Genomic DNA, 26,248 nt, shown 5'->3' with positions numbered 1-26,248 from the left:
GATTTATTTTTAATTTTTTTTAACATTTATTCATCTTTGAGAGAGAGAGAGAGAGACAGAGCATGAGTGTGGGAGGGACAGAGAGAGAGAGGAAGACACAGAATTTGAGGCAGGCTCCAGACTCTGAGCTGTGAGCACAGAGCCTGACACAGGGCTGGACCCACGAACCACAAGATAATGACCTGAGCCGAAGTAGGACATTTAACCCAATGAGCCACCCAGGCGCCCGTCAAAGGTGATTTTCAAAAGGATTTATAAAATAGGCAAACTTTGGGCAAGACTGGTCAAGAAGAAAAACACAAGTGCTAAAGAGAACATAAATGCAAATGCAGTAAAGATACTAAATATAAATCTTGAGAATACTAGCTTTATACTAAAAACATTAAAAGTTTTGTGACATTGATAATTTTCTTTTTTGATGTGGATACTTTTTTTTAATGCTTGTTTATTTATTTTGAGAGAGAGAGAGAGAGAGAGAGAGAGAGAGAAAGCGTGAGTACAAGCTGGGGAGGGGCAGAGAGAGAGAATCCCCAGCAGGCTCCACACTGTCAGTGCAGAGCCCCACATGAAGCTCGGACTCACGAACCATAAGATCACGACCGAAGCCAAATCAAGAGTCAATGTCCAACTGACTGAGCCACCCAGATACCCCTGACATGGATAATTTTTGTAAAGAGTGTAAATTATCAAAAATTACCCAAACTAATATGGAAAACCCAAATTCAATTATATCCATTAAGTAATTGAATCTGTAGTAAAGCATCTACCCTCAAATAGTTAATGAACCCAAATGATTTTATTTTAATTTTTTTTTAATGTCTATTTATTTTTGAGGCAGAGAGAGACAGAGCATGAGTGGAGGAGGGTAGAGAGAGAGGGAGACACAGAATCCGAAGCGGGCGCCAGGCTCTGAGCTGCCAGCACAGAGCCTGATGCGGGGCTCGAACTTACAAGCTGTGAGATCACGACCTGAGCTGAATTCAGACACCTAACCGACTGAGCCACCCAGGTGCTCCCCTAATGATTTTCTTAAGTTTTTTCAAATATTTAACAAATACATCATCTCTAACTAACATAGACCATTCCAGATTGGAGGAGAAAAAAAAAGAAGAAAAGGTCCAGCATTTGCTTTATGAGCTAATATAATCTTGACTCAAAAACTATACCAGACCATGAAAGTAAAATTATAGGTCAATTTCAATTATGACATAAATGTAAAAATCCTTTAAAAAAGATCTTACTGAATGTAGTGTTATATTTAAAAAAATGTCATATCAAGGGGGGCTTATTTCAGGGATTTAAAGTAGATAACACATCACTAGAATTCACCACAATAACAAGAGAGAGAAACCACATAATCATTTCAAAAATTAGAATACAACAATCAATAAAATTCAACATCCATTCACAACAATAGCACTTCGCATACTAGGAATAGAGGGAACTCTCCTAAAAATAGTTGATTAAAGGTATCTCTGACACACGCATAATGGTCATCACATTTAGAGATGAAATATTAGAATAATTTCCTTCAAAGTCAGCAAAAAGATAGGGCGGTCTATGAATGCTTCTCTTGGGCATTATCCTGAAGAATTTAGCCCGCATAATAAAGTAAGACAAAGAAATATATAACTGAAAGAAGAAACAGGCCATCAAGTTTCCTTAATATAAGAGCAACATAAAGAAATCAGAAGCATTACTATGCATAAATAATACCTCATTTTATTGAACAATAAAATTAAGGACTCCATTTACAACAAAATCTAAAATAGTTAGCAAATAACTAAAGACATTAACGACATAAATAAGAAGAGAGATAGTCTATATTCTTGCACAGCAATACTCAGTGTGATAAATATGTCAGTTCTCCTCCAAAAGTCTATAAATCCAATATAATTTCAGTCAAAATCTCCATGGTACTTTTCACCAAACGTGACAAGATGGTCCTAAAATTCGTAAGAATAAAGTCGAAAAGGCTAGCCACAATAATTTTGTTTTTATTTTTTTTTTAATGTTTATCTTTGAGAGAGAGAGAGAGAGAGAGAGCGAGTGAGCGCCTGAGTGGAGGAGGGCCAGACAGAGAGGGAGACACAGAATCTGAAGCAGGCTCCAGGCTCTGAGCCATCAGCCCAGAGCCCGACGTGGGGCTCAAACTCACAGACCGTGAGATCATGACCTGAGCCAAAGTCGGACGCTTAACTGACTGAGCCACCCAGGCGCCCCTAGCCACAATGATTTTGAATAAGTAAAAGAATGTAGGAAAATACCTCTGGCCGTACACCAAGACTTCTATAGTAACAAAAAAGTAAAACACTGCAGGATGGGCCACCAGACCAGTAGCATAGAGCAGAAAGGGCAGACACAAAGTCACACATCCGTGGAGAACTGGTGTATCTCAGAAGTGGCTTTACAAATTAGTGGGAAAAGGAGGTCAGAGAGATGAATTACTTCCTATGTCATCCACCTGTCCACCCACTCATCATTCACTCGTGTATCTCAGACTTACATGCCGACTGCTTACTTTGAACCTGGCACTGTACTAGTCTTTGGAGATACAAAGTCTGATGGATCAGAGGAGGAAAGACCTCCCTGCGCTCAAAGATCTCATCTGTAAGAATAAATAGGCAACATAAATAATGATCCTATGGCAGTATAACAGAGATTACAATAGATTCTTCCTGAGAAGTCTGGGGGAGAAATGATACTTGAACGGAGTTTTCAAGGATGGATAAGACTTCACCAGACTGGGAAAGACAGAATCTAGTGGGGAAGTTGTGTGGACTGGGGTGGCAGATGGCTTAGGGAGGACATTCTAAGAATAGGAAACAGCATCGCCAGAGGCCAGTGAGGGTGGGCTTGGTTTTTGAAAGGTCATGCAAAAAAGGGGTGACAATTTTTTTTTCTGGAATATCTCCAGTGGGTAAGAAATTGCGTGGGAAATATCTCCATACCTTGGGGTAAAAATGAAAACACAATGTCTAAAAAAATAAAGAAAATAGAATATTTAGAAATTAGGAGACTAGCTATAATTTTATATATATATATATATATATATATATATATATACACATACACATATATATATATAATTTTATATGTATAATTTTATATAAATTTGTCTGTTTACTTTACACAGACAAAATAGAAACCAGCCTAATGAATGCTTCAGGAAAATACAGGATATTCCAGCCATAGATTTTCTAAAATTTCACTTTTTAGCAATATTAAAAAAAATGATGCATATCAAAATTGCATTTAATGCTTATTGGCCCTGCCCATATTTACCAACATCCTTTCCCATCAGTACATCCCCACCGCCTTTGATCTCATTTCTTCAGCCAAACAAATGCAGACAGACATTTTTTGAATAGCAAAAAACTTCTGTGTCCCCACAAATGCACATTCCCACAGAAATAAAACAAAATGGGGACAGAGGGGAACGTAAAGTTAGTTAAACATTATTTTAGGCCCACTGCCTAATTTCCTCTTTGTGATGGGCCACTGTTTATTTTCATGGCTGATCTATTGTTCAATTTTCTTTTGGGTCCGCAAGGGCAATCTCTAAACAGTAGACTAGATGTAAGGCTGAGGTCACTCTCTGAACGCATTCTGTTTAGGGTTGAGTTATGATGGCTACTCTCCCAACGAAATACCCCGTATCTTGAAAAATCACTGATCAGCTTTTTCCATTCTGTGAAGTTTATTGATTTTCAAGAATATCTTTTCAGAAAAAAGGACATTTTGCCAACTTTAAGGCAGTAACTAAAATACCCTAGACAGGAAGAAAATACCCCAGACAGGAAGAATGTCGGTCCAAGACCATTATACTGGGCATGGTCTGCCTGGGATTCCAAAACCACACCAAACAGAAAAAGATGATATTACGGGAGATAAGGTGTGTTTGACAAGTAGCCCAGGAATGGCCACTTAGTGCAAACAAGAGCCAGATTTGTCAAGAAAAATCTCAGGCGTTCAGCGAGTATCCCCTGACTTGACTCTAAATGAGCAGGATGTTGTTTGTCTCACATCTGCTGAATCTGGAAGGCAGTATTCCCTCGTGGTTTCATAACTAGTGTGTTTCGATGGGTCAGCGCAGACCCCATCCAAGTGTGTAATCAGCTCAGATCAGGTTCTAGACTGTAAGAAAGAGAAAGTGCTTTTTGTGACGCGCTACACTTGAGAAAGTTGTGCTTTTCCGTGTCCGTCAGCCATCAAGATTTCTGAACCTTGGCACTAGGGACATTTCGGGCTGGATAAATCATCGTCACTGTACGCTGTTTAGCAGCATCCCTGGCCTTTACCCACTAGATGCCAGTGGCACCCGTCAGCTGGAACAGCCACAAATGTCTCCAGACTTTGCCAAATGTGCCCAAGGGGCAGAATAACCCTGATAGAGACTCATTGCTATAAACTAAAACCACATCGCCTCAGCTGGTTGTCTTTATTGTTTATATGAAAAATGAGAACTTTAGGGGCGCCTGGGTGGCTCAGTCAGTTAAGCAACCGACTTTGGCTCAGGTCATGATCTCGCAGTTCGTGAGTTCGAGCCGCGCGTCGGGCTCTGTGCTGACTGACAGCTGGGAGCCTGGAGCCTGCTTCAGATTCTGTATCTCCCGCTCTCTCTGTCCCTCCCCCACTCGCATTCTGTCTGTCTCTAAAAAATAAACATTAAAAAAAATTTTTTTTTTTAATGAGAACTTTATTCTTTTGATTTTAAAAGGATTCTTTGGGTCAAAGGCAGCTTTGTCTTAGCATAGGAGAGAGGGCTGGAGGTGGCTAACATCACTTCCAGCTACAAGTTGCTGGGTTTTGGGGGTCATGTAGTCCAGCTTCTGCCCAGAGTTACCCCAAGGGCTTGTCTGTAGTCACCCAGGGGGTCAGCTGCACTTGGCCTCCCGGGCTCAGCCAAGGGTTCTTCCTGTCATCTACTTACTGCTTTTCTCATAATCATGTGACAAATTAACTCATGAGAAATTAGGTTAAACTTTGGACTTTTCCCTCTTGCAAGATCAGATGAAATAATGACCTTGACGTGAACCTTTTCAGATGTAATGTAAATATCCGAGGGGAATCGCTCGGTCTGTGACAGATGACTAGGACTCCCCCCCCCCCACCCAGCCCCCCAGAAGCCTGCTCAGTAGAGGTGCCAGAGGGCTGGGTGTGTCAACCGAGATACCACTCACCCCCAGATCTGTCTATTCAGCAGCTGTTCTCGTAGCCTTAAAAAAGGATTTAATTTCTAGGACACTGATTGCCACAGTTTTGCGGGTATCTCCCCACTGCATAAAGTGACATGAGCTAGTGGTCACTTCCTCCCAGGTTTATCAGGGTATCAGCACCAATATTCTTGTGACAATGCCCTGCCCTCCAATCCTCTAGTGCTTCTCCATGGTCTAGTGCATGTTTTCTCGGTCCCAGCACCACTGACGTTGGGGCCAGATCACTCTTTGTGGTCGGGACTTGTAGGACGTGCTGGGCATCGCAGGAAGTTTAGCAGAATCTCGCCTCTACTAGACAGCCCGTTAGCACATCCCAGTTATAAGGATCAGACATGTCTCTAGACCCTGCCAGATGTCTAGGCGAGAAGCACTCTGGTTGAACACCTCCCAGTGGAAGAAGAGCTCACATTCTTAGGTCTCCACTGGTCTTTCTTGTACCTGGTAGTGCCTGGCACAGGGTTGGCCCTCAGTCCATATTCGCTGAATAAGAAACTGCGTATCTAAATAGTTTCCCCATCTTAGAACTTTGAAAAAGACCCAACGAATATGTACAGTGATCATTGGTGCTTTTCTTTTTCTCCTCACAAAACACAAAAGGAGTATTTCTCCGGACTTAAAATGCCAGAATCAGCCATTTAGTCTTTTAGAATAGCCCCTTTGATATGTTCTTTGGAATAAAACAAAATATAAAATTCATAACAGCTAAGCACTTGATATGGGTCAGACTCATGAGTAGATGATTTACATTTGTGTAACAGCTCGATCAAGCCACCGCCCTGGTGTGTGGCCTAAGCAAGGGTTTGTTGTCAAAATCTATCCTCTTTCCACCAGGTTCCGATGGTTTGTAAAGGATTTACAATGACGGTGTTCCAATATTTACATGAAAACAGGTCAAGGAGGAATAAGACAAGCTTTTAGTCAGACCCTGGCAGGCAGAGAAGGCCCTCGCCTATGTGAGAACCGTGTCCAAAAATGGTTTCCTCTCTTGCCTGAAATCCCTGCCATGAATGAAATTGCATTGGATAAAGGCACTGTGCTATTGGTTTCAAGAGGACTCATTTACATTATTTTTAACGCTTATTTATTTTTGAGAGAGAGAGAGAGAGAGAGACAGAGCGTGTGAGCCAGGGGAGGAGGGCAGGCAGGCAGACAGACAGACAGACACACACACACACACACACACACACACACGCACACACACACACACAATCTGAAGCAGTCTCCAGGCTCTGAACTGTCAGCCCAGAGCCCAACGTGGGGCTCGAACCCATGAACTGCGAGATCATGACCCAAACCAGAGTCGGATGCTTAACCGACGGAGCCACCCAGGCGCCCCTGGGCCTTTCATTTTATATCCAAGGTGATAAAGTCTGCCTTTTTCCTCTGAGTGATTCCTTCCACACTCGTTTCTGCCCAAATGGCCTTTTCTGAAGCGGATTCCTGCAGGTGTAATATCCAACTGGCCCCGTTGCCGGAGCACACAGAAGTGGGATCGGCACGGGCAGCAAAGGGCACTGGGCCACTGCGTGCCCACGAGAACACAAGACAGGCAAAGTAGTAGGGACAAAGAAGGGCTCACACGTTCTTATGAAGTCAAGGACAAGGAAAAGAGAGGGGTTTGCATATGGAAAGCACAGATGCCTTGTTCCAAAGCACATGACCACTGACTGATGAGAATGCAAAAAGGAATGATAGGCACAGAAACCGTGAATGGGCCACATGACCCCAACAGCAAGGTGGTGGTGCTGCCCCTGGACAGGTGCCCTGGCCACAGCTCCACTCCTGAACCCTGGTGCAGGATCCCATGATCTTACGCGTTGGGGAGGCAGGTGCACAAGGAGCCTGCTGAACGAGCTTGCTTGTATCCCTGGTGGACGTGGGAGCTGGGTGCTACTGATGTAGCCTTGGTCTACAGAGAGTGGGGGACACGAAAGGGTACGCTGAGAAACCATTTAACTTCTGTCCAGACTGGGCCACTTTTGAGAGTCGCCACACAAGAAGCTGGGACAACAACAGTGAGCCCGGGCATGAGTCCCCTCCCCTTCCCCCCTGTATAAGACACTGGGCAGCCCTGCCCGGCCAGACCCGCTGGCCAGATGGGGAAGGAGGGCTGGCCTGGCACACCCTGACACGATCCGTCTGGCACAGCCTAGTGGACCTGGCAAGGGCCCACACCTGCAAGGGCTTGAGCACAGCTAACACAAGTGTAATAAGCTACGCCCAAGGGCAAACCGTGCGGTGGGGTGGCCAGTGGGGAGAGAACGTGCAGTCTTAGGTAGACAGGGCCGTGAGATGTCTGCTACACGTCCTTTCAGCCAGTATCTACTGACAGCCTGCTCTGGGCCAGGCCCTGTCCTGGACACTGGGGTTTCTGCAAAAGGAAAACAGACCCGAACCCCTGTCCCTAGCGCCAGGGGTGAGTGTTTCCGGCTGGTAAGGGGAAGGCGAGCCTACAAGTAAATACGTACCGTGCCAGTGGTCAGTGCTATGGAGAAAAGTAAAGCTGGGAGGAGGCTGGGCGAGGGACGGGTGGGGGACAGGAAGGGGATAGAAGGGGAGGGACGGGGCAAGGGCGGGGAGGTGGACAGGGGATGGGAAATGTGGGGTGGGGCCGAGTGGTTTGCTTTTCAACTTTTAGAATTTTCTGGACCTCTGCTCTCCATCCATATTCCATGTAAGGAGAGAAGAGTGGTCCTGCAATGTTTGGGTGGAGGGAGAGAATTCAGTAGAAGGAAGGAGTGATGTATGCGCACGTGCAGACTGGGAGGGCCGAGCACCGAGTGGGATGAGTGGAGAAAATGCCCAGGGTCATCCGTCTCCCTGGATCTGGCCCACCCCAGATGTGAAGTGAGCACCTCCCTCCTCGATGGTCTCCCGAACAGGGAGCACCCTGTTCACTCCTGGCTCATTTCTGACTCCCAAGTTTTCGTTCATGTCATTTGCATTGCCCAGAGCACTCTTGCATTTTTCTGTTACATGTAGCTAATGAGAGTGGAAGAAACAGATGATAGAAAAAAGGAAAGAAGGGCATGGAGAAGGGTAGAAAAAAAGAGACGGGGTGCTTGGATGGCTCAGTCGATTAAGCGTCCAACTCTTGATTTCGGCTCAGGTCATAATCTCATGGTTTGTGAGATGGAGCGCCGAGTCGGGTTCTACACAGACAGCACAGCACGGAGCCTACTTGGGATTTCTCTCTCTCTTTCTCTCCCTTTCACTCTCTGCCTCTCCCCCACTCATACACGCTCTCTCTCTCTAAATAAATCCGAAAAAAAGAAAAGAAGAAATATAGAGACAGAGAAAGCTGAACATTACAGCGCAAGAGATGAGAGAGACAAAAAGATGAATAGTAAAATAATAATAGAAGCTAACCTTACTGAGTGCCACGGACTGTAAGTGATTTACATGTATTCTTTAAGCCTTACAACACTCCCATTCTATAGATAAGGAAACTGAGGCTCATAGAACTAAGCTCTTTTCCAAAGGTCAAGCTATGGCCAGGAGTATTAAGCTGACCATTGCTACATCATCGCTGTGCTAAGTGGAGAAGAAGGGAAGGACAGCTATCCAGACTGTTGGGGCTCTGGGGATTTTGGTGTTATTAGGGTAGACCATCTCAAAGAGAGATATTCTACGTACAGGAGAGTGTCTCTACTAGATAAACAGAGATGCAGATATAAAATGAGTTAAAGGAGTGTCTCTTCCTTTATCAAAGGGTTTTCATGTTAGATAAGATCCTGTCAATTTCATAATTTCTTCAACAAATACCTCCTAATTCCCAGTATGTGCAAGTAATCCCAGAGAATTTAGGATTTAAATGAGCAACGACTATATCTGCATATGAAAAGTACATAATTATTGCATGAGAGGAAATATAACTTTAATTTGCTTCCAAAAGCTTTTCTTCCCAGAGCTAACTTCTGTCTTTTCCTAGACATGATTTATTTATTTTTTTTATTTTTTAATTAAAAAAAAATTTTTTTTTAGACATGCTTTGTTTAAACAGCAAGGACAGTAGGTAGGCACCTAGGAGCAGTGCCTGGGGGCTTTCTGGCAGTTAAATTCCCAACGTGTATAGGGGTGGGAGTTTCTATTCATTCCTCTTCAAGTAGTTTCTGGAGAGAGCCAGGAGGCCGCTTTTTACCTGGAGGCATAGTCCTTACTGGGGCAAAAAAATCTGGTTGTGGGGTGAGGCATTTAGATCCGCTGGCAGATTGGCATCTCTCGTAGGACCCCCTAGGCAAGAGCACAGCCAGGGTCTAGCAAACCTTATTTGCTGATGAGCGTGAAAATGTGATTATTTGTTTTTTGTATTGAACACTTACGCTATACTAATCACGTAGTACTCGAAAATAATAACCCGAATTACAAATCAAGAGTTTCTGCATAAAGCCTCTTAGATGTCAGCATAAAGAACAAGTTTGTGTTTTATGTCTTAATTTTATGCTGATTTCAAGCAGATGGCAGGGGCCTTTTGATAAGAGTTTTTCTTTGTTTGGTTGATTCACTGGTGATTACTAAAAACCCACTGCTCTATTTATAGCACTGACCAGCTTTTGGAGTATTCCTCTAAAGACCATGCAAAATTTCCACTTCAAATTGGTTGGGGGTGAGGAGAGGGCTGAATGAGGGTGGCAGGGGTGAGGAGTGACAGAGGAAACCACCCCCTCCTGGCCCTGCCACTCATCCTTCAGGACAGTGGCACGGGCAGTACCATTGAAAGCCACGGTCAACGGACACAGAGACTCAAGGGTCTGCCGTGTCTTGAAGATGTCTATTTACACGCGGAAGAGAAACGCTCCTGTCTACCTTGCGTACTTTCCCCTAACAACTTGTCTGCTCTCTACCTTTTCTTCTCTCGATAGCTGTAACTTAGAAGGGATCACACCGAGTAGATACTGACTTTTCCAGCAAACACTGAAAGAGCTGTTGATGGATTCCAGTGGTAAATAATTAATCAATACAGATCGCGTGTTAGCAACAGCACTATGTAGGAAACTAAGTCTCAGCTACCTTTTTTGTTTCAAATGTCCTCCTTTCCCAATCAGAGATCTAAGATTAAAAAAACCGAAATCAGTTTTGGAAGTGTACATCGACCAAACATTTAGTTGTCGCAAGACACAAGCCCAGGCACCGTACGCCGAGGGAGAAGCTATCCCCATGCAAGCACGTATCGCGGTGAGGGCAGAATTCCAATTCCATCTCAAAGCCAGAAGCGCTGGTGTGTTCAAGAGGAAGGAAAGGAATTTGCCAAGTCCAAGAAGATCCACCTTCCCAACCCGTGGTAGTACATCCATTGGATGCAAAGAACCAGGATTTCTGCCCAAAGTCAGAAAAACATTTTCTTAAGACAAAAAAATTAATAAGGGTAAATACAGAAAACAGAAAAGAGAAAAAAACACGAGGCTTTCTGTACTCCCCATGAGAGCCGTCACTATTCGGCCACAGGAGAAATATCTAGAGCCTTGGCGTCAGTGAGGATCTATAGAATACAAGTCTTCATCCTCAGGCTAAATATGGAGGGCTGAATAATTCCATTCCTCAGCTCAATTACAGCACGCAGATGCCCAAGCCCCTCGCTTTAGCAGCAGGGCAAACAGACCCGACAGACACGAGTGTTTACTTAATAGACACATATCTGTCCTTACAAAGAACTGAAAATGGACAGAATAAAAATAGGTTTCCCTGGTCACCTCTGGTGAAGGGCTATCTAGTTCCTTCAACAGTTACTTGGGCTACTGGTCCTAAAGGAAACGAGTTTAAAAAAAGAAGACCATTCACGGGGCGCCTGGGTGGCTCAGTCGGTTGAGCATCTGACTTTGGCTCAGGTCACGATCTTGCAGTTGACGAGTTCGAGCCCCGCGTCGGGCTCTGTGCTGACGGCCCGGAGCCTGGAGCCTGCCTCGAATTCTGTGTCTCCCTCTCTCTCTGCCCCTCCCCCACTCATGCTCTGTCTCTCTCTGTCTCAAAAATAAATAAACATTACAAAAAAAAAATTTTTTTTAAAAAGAGGACAATTCACAATTTGCCGCCCCCGCCTCTTCTTTTCTTCCTGGATCCTTCACTCTCCACTCTCACCAGTGTCTAAACGTCAGCCCATTTGCTGGGGCAAAACCTCTCACTGTGTCACCTCCACTCAACTACATCTCCGGCCAGGCAATTTGGCATCGGAATCTCCTCCAGCCATTTCTTGGAAAACATATTAGGGCAAAGGAAATAGGCCGTGATTTCTGATGGTAGGCCGTTTTTTGGTTTTTTTTTTTTCTTTTCTTTTTCTACAAGGGCTAGTCTGAAATGAAGATAGCAGTATTTCCAGTTTACAAACACATGTGGGAGTATGCACTAAAGCTCCCACCAGCTTCCCATATCTTTTTGTTTGGTCTGGTGAGCAGGATCAAGGCTGTGCCGAGAGGGGAGCCTGGCAAGGCTGCTGGGGTGCTCCCCCCACCCCTACCCCGTACCCAGAGCACAAGCAAAAGCTACTGGATGGCATCTCCTGTCCTATTCACAGCCGTCTACACATAAACCAGAGGAGCTAGCATCCCTGAAAACAAAGACAAAACACAGAATGTGAAATGGGCAATGGTTTTCTGTGCCTCAGAGACAGCAATATTCTTTAGAGCCACTCTGAGTGGAAAAGTACTGCTCGATGTTCATCAGAAGATCTCCCAGTGGCAGAGATCGGGCGTGCTCTGCTCTTCTCCCGCTGGACGGGGCGGGGGGATATGGAGAGGAAATGAGCCCGGGTCTCCAGCACTAAGTTAACATACATATAGGTGTTTCTAGGCATCAGGCAAACGGCTGTCTGAGGTCTCCAGTTTGATGCAAAGCAAAGGTCTCATGTTGTGCACGCAACTAGATGTGGAAAGCAAAGCAATCTGCTGTCTCATTACTTTATAATCAAAGAGGGGACGGAGACCATCAACCGCACCTCTCCACCTGCCCTTTAGTAACAGAAGAAAGAGCGCAGAGGCTTGCTTACCTTGAAGTTGTGTGTCTTCTCATAGTTGAAGTGGTTGTCGTTGTGCGTGAGGGCGGCCCTTCGGACCAGGGACGAGATCTGTGAACAGGCAAAGAGTCTGAGAGGGGGCCAAAGAAAACTGCCTTTGACTCCCACCTTCACCCCCAAGGCCACGGCCAACAGCTCCTGGCGTTTCCTGCCTTGCTTAGGCTTCCGAACCACAGCACATTTTTTCTCATTCTCCAGCCACAGTTCCTCGGAGAACCTAGCGCCTGGACCCCACATCTTTCTAGTTTCCCCCGTGAAGCTCAGAGCCGTCAGGTTTTTTGAACCGCGGCTAATGTTAGGCAGCAGATTTGAGGCAGCTGCGTCCTGTCTGCAGAGGCCTCCGGCATGTGACCTGGAAAGGCTGGTTTGAGTGATGGAGGGGGTTCTGCATGTGAATAAGGACGGGGCTGTTTTGTGCTATTTCTTGAGGCCGACGTGTGCCTGGAACAATAGCACACATTCATGAGCACAGCAGTCCCCAGAAGCTGTATCCTGTCGCCACTGAGGGCTCAATGGAGGAGGCAGGGGCAGGCAGCTTTATTCCTCCTGCCACGGGAGAGACCTCTCGTGCTTGCTTGCACATTTCTCTCCCTCCCTCCCTCTCTCTCTCTCTCTCTTTCACACACACACACACACACACACACACACACACACACACACACACACACACAACTAGTTCTGATGTTCAAAGCCCGACGCTGTAGCCAATTATTCTGGGGGCTCTGAGCCCCATCCTGGGCTGAACGCCGGCAGATTAAACCTTTTAAACCCTGATGATTGTTTAATCTTATAGGGATAAAGCCTGCTTCCCTTTAGAAAAAAAAATCTGCCCTAGCACTCGAAGCTTAATTTTTATTCGTCTGTGTGCATTGAATTAGAACAGTCTAAAAAGTGAATGGGTCACAGAAAAAGCATAGCACTTCAGCACAGAGTTCCATCTACAGCCACAGTTTCAGCATAAAAGGTAGGGTGTCTTGCTCCAAAGCACCCTCCAGTCTCTCTTCCCTGCCCCCCCCCATCTCCGCACGCATGCAGACAAGTCACTATTCCTTCATTCAAACCTAAACATCAAAGTCGCTTTTGTTTGAACTATAACCCCTTCAATGTTCATTCTTTTAGGGCCTAAGCCTGATGCTCCCGATGGGTTTTCAAGCTTCATCTGTTTGATGGTCTCACTAGGGACTAAAGTGTTTAGTCCCGGGTCTCTCCACTAGAGCAGTGAGGAAATCATTGTGTCTTGGGAGTACTCCCGATCTGCTGACAAAAGTTAATGCAGCCGATGCCTGACGGTAAAATCAATGCTGTCGGAACGAGGGCGCAAGGAGAGTGCAGAGGGCTGGACCGTCATGTAGATATACAGTCCACGGATGCCATCCTGTCTTCTACTGACACGTGGCCCCACACCCCAGCCCCTCCAAGCAGCCTCGTGAAGAATCATGCAAGGTCAGTGTTTTCCCGTGTAATTCTTTATTCCTGACAACGACCGTCATTCCACCTTGGTTCAGAAGGGCATCCTTCCAGGTCACCCTTGTTACCTTCAGGGATCATAAGAGCCAACTTTATGTTGAACCACTGAGCACAATATCATTATTGGGCCAGACAATATTCAGAACGTATTAGATGCCCTTACTCATTTACGGTGCAGCTCATGTGTATGACAGACAAGACTTCTCTTCCCATGTTTTTGTTTTTGTTTTATTTTTTTAATTTTTTTTTAACGTTTATTTGTTTTTGAGACAGAGAGAGACAGAGCATGAACGGGGGAGGGTCACAGAGAGAGGGAGACACAGAATCTGAAACAGGCTCCAGGCTCTGAGCTGTCGGCACAGAGCCCGACGCGGGGCTTGAACTCACGGACCGCGAGATTGTGACCTGAGCCGAAGTCAGACGCTTAACCGACCGAGCCACCCAGGCGCCCCTCTTCCCATGTTTTTGGATGAAGAGATTGAGGCACCGAGAGGTGAAGCGATTTGCCTGAGGACATGCCCTTGGCTTACGGGGCACAGCCCGGGACTAGAGCCCAGAGTATCTGTGTCCAGCACCTGGGTTCTCGAACACCCAGTCCTGGCGCCCAAGGGAGCCGATGTGGTGCCACATCCTACCATCGTGCCCTGCTCTAAACTATTGGCCAAGCCTGCCCCCTCTTCCCCTTCTTGCCCCACGCTCTCTCCGCAGCACATCTCACACACAGCTGTACAGTCGTCTTCCTAGTCCATTTATACCTGTTCAGAAAGTGTCAGTGACTCTCCACGGCCTAATGGTGTTGGGGCATGGGGGGTTTTTCACGAGCTCATCTCCATCTTCTACCCAGCTCACGCCTTTCTCTCCACTCCCCTCCACAAATCCTACAAAGTCTCTCTCTGACACACTCACCTGGGTGACCGGCTCCGTTCTTTAGCATACTGCGGTATCATTTTACAAGTCCAGGTGCCCCAAAACATTCGCATTCTCACCCACATGCCGCCCTCTCCGAAAAGGGCTTCTCCAAACTCCCCACCAGAAGCCAACACGCTCCTCTGAGATCCCATAGGGTTTCCCCCACATTTTCCTTCTTGTGCGTCGTCCCTTTCTGTCTTACATTAGAGTGCTTTATACCTGTCCTTGCCCTATTGAGAAGTCACTGTGACACGTTCTATGTCAAATTCACCGTCAAGAGTATCTAATATAATTCCTTGCCATAGTAGGCAGTGACGGTAAGTTGCCAAGATGTACCTGTGATCCCCCATCACCATGCAGTAGCTTCCAAGGGCCTGAACCTCCAGGGATCTGCCTTCCTGATGGGCCCCACCAGACTCCTCCTTCCCGTTGCCCCCCTGGAAAGGACATCTGCCATCCACAGGGGTTGCGTGAAGGCATGGCAGGTCTTTGAAAGGCTTGTAATCCTTAGCCTAGAGGCAAAAAGACAGAAGGAACAAGGGTCCTTCCCCAAGTCTTCACCGCTGGCAGGTCCACAGAGACCTTTAGACGGTGAGCCGTTCTGTGTGAGAACTGAGTCTGTGACCTACACCAGGCTAATTATACGGGGGTACGGTTTTAGAATCTGAGAAGACACCTCTTTAAATGGAAAGTGGGAAAACGGGTCTCCTTTCTCCTTTTGGGATATGGCGGTTGAATATTAGGAAATTTGATACTTTCTCGTGTCTGTGCCCTTCCAACAAGAAATTTTGATTTCTATTCGTGACAGTGATTTGTTTTTCAGATCTTTGTTCCATACAATTTACCCAAACATAAGATCCATTCAGATGCGTGAAGGAGCTGCACACACTGGTCACTTAAGATGCATCTTTAGAAGGAACCAGAAGTGCTGGCATTTGAGTGAGCATTATTGTGCGTAGGGTGGATGACCCCAGATCACCCTCCTACTACAGGAAAAATGATTACAAACATCTCTTGGCAAAACTTCCCTCTCAGATAATTCCATCGCACAGAGCTTTTCTTCACCCAAGTATCTCCAGGACGGTGCCTTGGCCTCTTTTATATCCCCCACAACGACTAATACATGTTCTCTATACATGGTGGACACGTCGCACTTTGGCGGGCAGTCCTTTCGAACAAAAATTTCTGTCTGACCTATTTTTAGCCACACGGCCATTGGAGGGAGCACATTTCCCCGCATGCTCTGTTTAAATCAGGGATTCTCCACCTTGGAACCACTGACACTTGGGACCAGATAATCCTCTGTTGGGGGAGGCTGTCCTGTGCATCGTAGGACGGTGAGTGGCACCCCTTGCCTCTAGATGCCATCAGAACGCCCAACGGTGGTGATCAAACATCTTTCCAGACATTGCCAAGTTTTCCTCTGAGGCAGCACTGCCCCCAGTGGAGAATAGCTGGGTTAGGCTAATAACACAAGTATTTACAGTACGCTTCCCATGTGGCACGTATGTACTTTACATACCTTGACTCATTTAAGATTTATGAGGTAGGTACTGTTATACTTATCCCCACTTTACAGAGAGGAACTGGGCAGCTGGGATTAGAACCCAGGCACAGCTAACTAGGTCTGGGCTTTTTTTTTTTTTTTTTTGCTGAGAATACGTTTATTTTTTATCGTGATTCGGTACACATAACAAAATTTACCATTTTAGCCATTTTAAAGTGTACAATTCAGCAATTCAGTGGCATTAAGTACATTCACAATATTCTGCAATCATTACCACTATCTAGTTCCAGAACATTCCATCATCCAACATGAGACTCCATACCCATTAAGCGGTCCCTCACCGTTCCCCTCGTCCTCAGGCCCCTGGTCACCACAATCTGCTTTCTATCTCTATGGATTTACCTATTCTGAACATTTCATATAAATGGAATCGTGCGATATATGGCCTTTTGTGTCTGGCTTCCCTCACTTAGGAAAATGTTTTCAAGGTTCATCTGTATCAGAGCATGTATCAGTACTTCACTGACTTTTGCTGAATAACAATCCGTTGTGTGGATATAATACATTTGTTGATGATTTGGGTTATTTTCATCTTTTGGCTGTTTGTAAATAATGCTGCTAATAAGTTTCTGCTTGAACACCTATTTTCAGTTGTTTTGGGTAAATAATCAATCTATGCTTTTAATCACCCTCTAAACAGCCTCATTCAAATAATGCCCACATTTAAAAACATCCAGGGGTTAAATGCCAAAATTACTCTCATCTCCCTTGTTAACCATTAGCAACTCCCAGGCCTGGTGTTCCTGGTCTGGTTTTTACAGAGGAGAATGTTGTTTTCCCTGAGGCTTCTTCCAAAGCAGGCACTACTTAAGATACTTTTGGAAGTAGGTGGGACTATAAATAAATAGTGAAATAAGCTTACCACTTCCTTTTTTCCTTTTTATAAATAAGGGTTGGGATTCTATTTTTTATGGCCTCTCACTGTCCTTTTTTCTATGGTTTGGATCCCAAAGCCAAGAAAGAATCAGGTAACAAGAAGGCAGTAGGAAGGGTGTCAGATGAAGAGAGGGGGGGCAATGGTGGGTCGGTGGGCAGGAAGAAGTGGGAAAACGAAACCCACTGGGGTGCTTGTGTGCATGTAAAGTGCCCAGGAGAGAAAGATGGTGGGAGAAAGAGGCATACCCTTCCCTCTGTGCTGACTTTAGTCACCTAGCATCATAAACCCAGACGGGACCTCAGAATTCATCCACCCAACAGCCCCTCTCCACCTTGGCTCAGGCAAGCCCACCTCTGGGGACCATGACATTTTAGTACCAATTTCTAGAAAAGGTGATTTCTCACCAATCTGCAATTCTTCCACAGACTTCAAGTAAAGTCTACTCTGCGTTTTTAGGAGGGTTCATTGAAAATGTCACCATCCATCCCTGGAGAGTCTCTCTTCACTCTTCCAGCCCCAGCTCTTACGTTCCTGGGGCCTCTCTCACTTCTCTGTCCCTGGAGTCTGAGTCCCCCTTAGGGAGCGAGAAAGCCTGACCTCTGCCCCTGATGCAAACACTACCCTGCAGCTATAGGCAGCTGTTGCCTCGTGGAGGTATAGGAAATGAAAATCAATACTATTAAGGCTGGCGAGGGGGTCGTGACGAGAGCTCTCTGATACTTGGCTACGTCTGCGTGAAGTAGCTCGAGTCTGGGGGGAAAAGTTGGCAACGTATCAAATGTCTCATGTGTATTGATCCAATGATTGTATTTCCAGGATTCCCTTAAGAAGATCTTCAGACCAAGAATTAAGTAGAAAAGATACATAGGTAAAGAGATAGATATTCATCGTAACAATAGTATCAAGCAATGAGAAAAGGCTTACACACGAGATAGGGAGAGGTTAAATTATGGTGTAAAAATATGTAATGGACTATCACGTAGGCACTAACAAAGATGATTAAAATAACTGTTAATGATGAAGGGATATGCTCCTGAGATAATAGTTGGGTAAGAAGTAGCCTCTTGAAACATATTTAGTATGATTCTCACTTTTTTAAGTACATTCATGGAGAATATCCGAAGAAAACACACCAGAATATCTCCAGCATACCTTACTGTTGGAGGAAAGAAACCGTCATCTCTGGGTGAAGATATTTTAAAGGACATTTACTTTCTTCTTTCTTCTTTTCTGTACTTTTTGAGTTTCCTACAATGACTATATTCTACCGCCATTATATAGAAAGACAGATTTTGTAGGGTATTAAGGAGGGCACTTGTGATGAGCATTGGGTGTTGTACGTATGTACGTGATGAATCACTCAATTCTACACCTGAAACCAATTTTATCCTATATGTTAACTAACTAGAATTTAAATAAAACTTGAAAAAAAGGAAAAAAAATATAGATTTTGTAAAAGTACCTTATAAAAACTTTCTTGCGTTTAGTGTGCCCAGATAATAAATACTTAACATCATAGACCACCTTTGGGCTCGTCCAATCCTGCCTGCTCTTTTCACAGGTGAGAAACTGAGGTCAGAGAAGTTTAATGATTTGTGTGCTCTTCTCTCCCATCCCATCACAGGGCTTCTCTACAGCTAGATCTAGAATCAGATCCTGCTCTGGGTTCTCTCGCCTGTGACCCCTCTACCATTTAGTGCTTCTTACCCTGGGGTCAACCTCAGAACCCCCAGAAGGCTTGTTAAAACACAGACTGTTGGGCCCTAGCCTCAGCATTTCTGACTCCATCAATGGGAGATCAGGCCTAAGAATCTGCATCTCTAACAGACTCCCAGGTGATGCTGATGTTGGGACCACATTTTGAGGACCCATTTTGTGCTTTCCACTGAACCTATCGGTCTCAACCTTGAAGATACTTAGAATCGCCTGGGAACAAACAAAGAAACAAAAGCCATGTTCCAATTCCATCTCTGACCAATTAAATCCAGATTTCTGGGGACGGACCCTGGATTTTAAAAAATCCTCCAGGGGATTCTAAAACGCTCCCGGCATGGAAAGCCGAGGCACTAATCCCAAGTGCTTCAAACCAGGGGATGGTTAGAGAAGATGGAGATATCCACGCGGTAAATGCTTAGTGAACGCCCTCCCCTCCCGCAAAGGAATCAATACCTTTTCAAACACAAAGTGTGATCATGTTTCTATGCCAGCCCACCCCCACCTCCCACTGTGCTACTTAAAACCTCTATGGATTTTTAAGCTAAAAGCAAAAATCCATACCATGACCTACAGGGGCCCGCGTCGGGTCCTGCCACCTTTCCAGCCTTGCCTCCGATCCCTTTCCTCCTGTCACCTTGAGAAGTTATAATCATAAGCTATTAGTATGCTTTTAAAATTATTATCCATGACCCCTTCTAGATGACTAGCTTTATGACATCAGGAGCTGCGTGTGCTTTCATCACAAATAAGACCCCAGGGCCATACTTCGCCCCTGGCACAAAGTAGGCTCTTAGTAAATTTTACTGGATGAATGAATGAATGTCCATGGCTATAAAATATCTTGATGTCAGAGGGCCACATCACTGTCGGTTTACCTAGTCATTTTACTTCTGCGAGTCTTTGACATAAAATCCAGGGGTCAGGGCACCTGGGTGGCTCAGTTGGTTAAGCGTCGGACTCTTGATTTCGGCTCAGATCATGATCTCATGGTGTGTGAGATAGAGCCCTGAGTCGCCTGGCCCCGACCAGCACTGGGCGTGGACCCTGCTTAAGATTCTCTCTCTCTCCTGCTCCCTCTGCTCCTCCCCTGCTTGCATGCAATGAATGAATGAATAAATGAACACATAAATAAAATCCAGGTGCCATGCTCTTTAGGTTTCCTTTTGACCAAGTTGTCGGGCTTCTGGTGTCACAAGATGGGGCCCTGGAAACAGGGAGACCCTGCAGGATCAGGCCTTAAGGGACACGACCAGGTTTGGCACGAGCATTGAATTAAAAGTAGCATCACATATTTGTGGGGTACATTGTATGATATGATATCTTTCCTCTACGAGGAAGGTGGAATGGGTGTCATTATCGTCATCTGACAGTTAAGGAAACTGAGGTCCTAACAGGCAATGTCCAGGGGAAGAGAAGCCAGTGTCTTGGTTTTCTTTCCATGGGAATCCCTGACACTTTGGTTCTAGTGGATCCACAGCGGTGGCTAACTGCTCACTGACACAAGGACTCCTTTCTCCTCTCTGCTCCCAGGGACCTCTTGAAAAACTTTTAAAATGGCACACTCCCTACAGTTCTATTAACGCATCTCGAGGGATTAGCAGGACACCAACCCTAGCTTGGCACTCATGCAAGTTTTGTTGCATGAAAAGTGAATACTCATTTTTTTTTTTTTTGCATCTTTCTACTTTTCTTGCCTTCCATTAATACGACTTACAAGTTTTACAAGAGTCAGCGCGTTCTCGTATTTTTCTTAGACCCTCAGTGCACTTCCCACACACATGTCTGGGGTTCTGGAGCTGGGTGATGAGTCTGGACTGCACGGTATTTCTTCAAAGCCACAAAACATGAAGTCCCGCCCAGAGACACTCAGCTAAGATGCTGCAGGCATTCAGTCAGCTTGAAATGAAAAAAATATATACATGCATACACACACACACACACACATGCATATGCATGTACATATATGGGACTAGTGGATAAGAGGTAGGCAATATGGTTTTTGCTGGGGCATCCTAGATCTGCCTCTCTATTCCTGTTGGTAAGTGAAAAAACCAGAAATTCTAAGTGAAGAGTAGCCCCAATTATTGAATGATAACCAAAGGGCCGGTTTTCTTTTCTTAATGCCACTAAGCCCAGCCGAACTGATCCCATGAACTCTGAAAACTACTAGGGCCAGGTGAATCTTCCTTGCTCCCCCTCAGAACTGCCCTGTGTTTCCTGTATTCTCTGCTTGTGGTTTTCAGCCCTGAAAGAGGAAGAAGACAACCCAGGGATATGAGGGAACTGCAAACCCATCCCCATGACTGCTAAAGAAACGAGAGAGGGCGGGGGGGGGGGGGCACCCTGCCATCCCTCCTGCCCAGGCCCTCATCAGAGAGGCAGGATCCTGGCTCTATTGGAGTCCACTGAAAATATCAGGTACCAACAGCTGCCCTGGCCAACTCCTAAAACTCCTGGCGACCTCCAAGCCTGCTGCGCCGTGGTCTGAGAAGAAGAGGGTTTTATTTCTGATGGCACAACATACCCGGCTGCCACTCCAATTGTTCTCCGGGGACAGATGGCCACTCTCAATACAAGAGACACAAAGGGCCGAAGGACTGGTCTCCCTGCCTCTTTTACGACTCATTTCCCTTTACGCGCAGCAGCCAACGTTCACCCCAAACGGAAGGACCCGTGTGGGCTCTAAAATGGACCAAAGCACCTTACTGGGAGGAAAACAGATAGTTGGATACTTCTTGGGTTGAGTGGGCGTGTAATGGTATAATCACCGTCCTCCCCACACTATTTCTCCAGCTGCTTTATTGAGGCTGAGGTCAACAATTTTGCCTAAGTGCTGATGTGTCTCACGGACTCCTTAGATGTGGACACAGGAGGTACTCTGCGAGACAGAATTTCCAGCTTATGTGAAGCCTCTCACACATTTCACCATGCAGTTGTCGTTGCTTTGTTTTTGTGTGCGGTTCTTGAAAGGGGGAAGAAGAAAGTTGTGCATCGGGGTGTAGTAATCCATTCGCTTAAATGAGAACTTCAAAACCCTTAGGTTTCTCAAATGCCAAGTTTAAGAAAGGCCAGCAGGGTTATTTTTGAGAGAGAGGAGCATTTGCGGAATCGAGTGCCTTAGCACGGCTTTCGAATATTTTAGGTAACCTTGTGTACAACTAAGACCCAGGGAAACAGTGCCCACTTTAAGGGAGAAGCCACTATTGCGAAATTCTCAGCTGCTATTTTCTTTCTTTTCTCATATTCCATAGCCATTTCCTTTTCTTTGTATTTCCTTGCTGTCATGTGCCTTCCCAGTTCTGGCCGGAGAAGTAGGTGCTCAAAGTGATTGACTCGTGGGTTTTATCACAAAAGTCAGAGATGCTCAATTTCTGGCTTACGGCACCCAACTGAAGAGGAGAACCCCGGTGTGTTTCTCTCTTATCCTTTCACTGCCACTGCCGCTCACGGCAGCTGACCCTGAGAACCCTGCCAGAGGCTGTAGGTTTGCTGAATTATATTTTCTTGTCACACTACAGTATGGCAATTTGCAGAGCAGAACGTGCCAAACAGAGCCTCAAGCTACTTTTCCACCAGGTTTTTTGGTAAGCAATTGGGGTAAGGCACACCTTTATCGAAAGAAAAAAATCAAACTGACCCGCTATTTTCTGCATGCGAACGCTCCTATGTTGCAAACGACGATGATTCCGATGAAGTGGCTTTTCCGCAGTTTCACACAAAAAATATCTCAAATCCCCTACTGAGCTTTTACAGCGAACAATCACCCAAACAAAATAGTTTCTGACGCCATTCACAGCTGTGCAGCTCATACTGCCCCGATATAGCTCCTGGGGGTATTTCTGAACCCAGCAGTTCTGAAACACGGATGCCTGCAAATTCCGAATATGAATCGAAGTTTATTTCTGGTCTCCTGTGTGAGCGGTGACTGGGATTTTCAAATTCCACTACTGGTCCTCATAGTTGTGTGTTGACCGGCCTTATGCCAAGTGTATGACCCTGTAGCTCCTTCTCAGATTGAATGTCAGAGTGTGTGTGGTGATACAGACACTTCTCCTCCCTTTCCTCCTTCCCTTCCTCCCTCCTCCCTTCCCTTCCCTTCTCTTCCCTCAGCAAATAGTTATTAGACACCAATTATATATCAGGCCCTGTTTAACATCAGTGGGTTAGAGTAGTGAACAACTGACAAAGGTCTCCGTTCTCCTGGAGAGCAGACACACACAGAACTAATAAATACATTATATACTGTTCTGGAAGGGGAGAAGTGCTAGGAAGAAAAGCAAAGTGAGAATGCAGGCTAGAGATAGAGGGCGCAATTCAAAACAGGATAGTCAGGAGAGGCTTCACTGAAAAGGTGACACCGAAAAGGACTCCCATCTTTACCCGGAGGGATGCGAGCAGCCACGGCAGGGCTTTGAGTGGATTTGTGCTGTGATCTGAGTGACATTTACCGAGCGTTGCTCCGCCTGCTGTGTTGAGGACCATAGGAGGGCGAAGGTGGTAACAGGGAGACCAGTTAGGAGGCTATTGTGGAAATGCAGGTGAAGAGAAGACAGCGGATCGGGCGCGGGTAGGAGCGGTGGAGGTGGTGAGCGGCGGTCAGATTCTCGATAGCTTGTCAACGCGGAGTTCCCAGGATGAAGGGACAGGCCAGGTGTGAGGTGCAAGAGAAAAAGAGCCTCCAGGATGATGACACAGTTTGGGACCCGACTAACTAAACAGATAGAGTTTCCATCGAATGAGAGGAAGAAGATCACAAAAGGGGGAAAAGTGACGGAGAACGTCAGGAACTCGATTGGGGGTGTTTAACATGGAGAAGGCAGCTAGACATGGAAACCTGGAGCTCCAGGGAGAGACAGATGCTGGGGATACACCCCTGGGAGTTATCATGGGGCAATGGATTCATAGTAAGGGAGTCTCACAAAAGAGCAGAGGCTCGTGGACTGAGCCCCGGGTCACTCCAACTATTATGGGGTCAGGAAGTTCAGAAGGAAACTGACCAAAGCAAAAGAGAAGGCAAATTTGATATTCTGGAAGCTGACTGAAGAGAGGATCAGTTGTACCTAATGCTGTTGATAGGTCGGGTATGATGGGGACTAAGAAAGGACCAAAGGATTTAGCACCATGAGAGTGAGTGGTCACCTTGACAGGAGCAGTTTCCAAGGAGTGGAGAGGGGAAGCCTGATCGCAGAAACTTTGAGAGAGCATGGGAGGAGCACATCTGGGGTGGTGTGGAGCCGGTACGGGGGTGTATGGAGAGCCAGGGAAACAGCAGCAGGAAGGGGTGGCGAGAGGTGGGGTCGAGAGAGACTGTTTTCCCTTGTAAGAAGAGAAGAAAGCCACTGAGATTTCCTTTGTCCACCATAAAACCATGGCCCATGTAATAAAGAGTCTGACTCCATTTTTGGTATTTGACTGCTGACAGCTTTCAGGTCAATCAGAAGGCCTGCAGGCCCCCTCCGTCGATGCCAGTGGGAAGTCAAAACCAACACAAGTCTCCCCCTAACCAGCCTAAAGTTGTAACTTGTAGCTGTCTCCAGCCCTCTTCAAACCAGCTGGAAAGTCTGTCTTGCTCCCCCTAGGGAACCTCAATAAGTGAGTAATTATACTTTTCGTATCCTCTTGGGCGTGTGGCATCATCAATTTCAACACCAAACCAAATTTTGGGTGGGAGGTCCATTCCACTTCCGTGAAGTGACCATAATAGCCTATTAGGACCAGAAAGCATCTTAGATGTGGCCCGTGACTCTGACCCTGCTCAGAGACCGTGCCTCTTACTGCTTCCCACATTTTGTCGATGCTCAGAACCTGGGACCCATTCTCTGGACACATGATATTCTTTTGTGAAGCCATCCCTCTGCAATATGCTCCCCACCACTTGAAACCTACAAAATAGATTAGAATCACAACAGCCATGAAACAGAAAACAATGGTCCTAACAATTGGTGAGCACGTATTGTGCCGGGCACATTAACCATTGCCTCATTTAATCTGTCTCATGACACGTATTATCATCCCCATTTCATAGCTGAGCTAAGAGAGCTTTCAGTACTCAAGTTGTGCAACTATTAAGTCGGACTGGAACATGGGAAGAGCTGCTCTGTAGTTCCTACTCCTAAATCTCATGTGATTCTTCCTCCACATATTTGTCCCCCAGTAGGATGTAATGTCCTGAGAAAGGATTTTCTGCATCCATATTTTCTAATCTCTTTAGCAAAAGGAACTCCCAAGAGCACTCAACAAAGGTTTATAAATAAGTGAATGTGCCTGGTCTGGTCCAATCTCCCTATTTCACAAAGAGCATAATGGCAAGTTAGTTGCACAGATTTCACACAGCCAGTTAGTTGTAGAGACAGGACATTGACTGGAGATCCAAGCTCTTTCCTGTATGCAACACCAGATCTGGTCAATATCATTTTCTCCCAGGATGCACAAGCGAAGCCACACACACACACACACACACACACACACACACACACATCAAACATAGGCAGGAAATTGTCAGACAATGTACATTGTTAAAATCATCTTAGAAAGTAATTTGGACATGTGTATGAAGAGTTTCAAAATATTATTATCTTTAAGTTCTCTAATTCAATTTCTAAGAATCTATCCTAAGGAAATGACCCTAAATACAGAATGGCATTCAGAGCAGCATCATTTCCAATGCTAAAAATGGAATATATTGTGCATAGGCTAACTTTAGGAAATAGCTAAATAAGTATGACACTCAAGCAACAGGCAAAAATGATGTTTGTGAAACATATACAGTAACATGGCTGAAATATGCTATGTAAAAATAGCAGGATACAAAATTATAAATGTGCTATGCTTATACATATATATAAAAATCCAAACTCATACAGAAATCACTGTAAGGAAATAGACCAATGTCTATATTTTCTTTATGTTTCAAAATTCATTTAATTATATTACTTTTGTGATTCAAATGAGAAAGAAAACAAACTTTTGCTATGGAAATATATATATTTATACATTATTATTATTACATGTGTATAAATATATACATATAAAACTATGTTTTTTTTCCATTTTGCATCAGTTTAATTTTGTACTAGGAGGGCTTTATCTTAGGAAACAGATTAGGTGAGTTTTAGACATAACTAGAAACTGGATAAATATAAAAGTTTTAGAGTCCTCTGTGGATCTCATAGCTATATTTAAAGAAACTCTCAGATGTACAAAATAAGTAGTTAAGTAACCTTATTGGAAATGAAAACTCTTCACCTAACAGGTATTAAGGAAGGATTCACTCTCCGTGGAGCCTAAAACATGCCATTTAATGGCCTTCATTGATACGAATTAAAGTCTTCCCAAAATACATGAGAACGTTATTCCATAAAAAAGACATGACTTAGGTTAAATCTCTGAAGAGTTTTGACCTTGAGCCAAGAGCAATAAAAGTTTTAAAAGAAAAATACTGTTTCTATCATAGATATTATTGTTTGTAACGGGAGCCAAAGGAATAA

General features: G+C 45.1%; 1 protein-coding gene across 3 annotated transcripts in view; it reads right to left on the bottom strand.

Moving 5' to 3' along the window:
- CHN2 (chimerin 2) overlaps positions 1-26,248 on the bottom strand; it is a 298,969-nt gene that overhangs the window by 20,823 nt on the left and 251,898 nt on the right. Inside the window, exons 1-3 of one of the 3 annotated variants that reach the window (XM_042969090.1) lie at positions 19,323-19,454; positions 18,137-18,201; positions 12,199-12,276 (exon numbers count right to left, since the gene is read on the bottom strand). In XM_042969090.1, the coding sequence (XP_042825024.1) occupies positions 12,199-12,276; positions 18,137-18,154 (96 nt within the window). In that variant the 5' untranslated portion in view covers positions 18,155-18,201; positions 19,323-19,454. Of the gene's footprint in view, positions 1-12,198; positions 12,277-18,136; positions 18,202-19,322; positions 19,455-26,248 lie in introns of those variants that run through there. The other 2 variants (XM_015541271.2, XM_042969082.1) reach the window with 2 other exon arrangements.

The sequence above is a fragment of the Panthera tigris genome, chromosome A2 (assembly GCF_018350195.1).
Source record: "Panthera tigris isolate Pti1 chromosome A2, P.tigris_Pti1_mat1.1, whole genome shotgun sequence".
NCBI classification, from domain to species: Eukaryota; Metazoa; Chordata; class Mammalia; order Carnivora; family Felidae; genus Panthera; species Panthera tigris.
The sequence above is the reverse complement of the archived record's forward strand: the minus strand, read 5'-3'. Positions and strand labels throughout refer to the sequence as shown.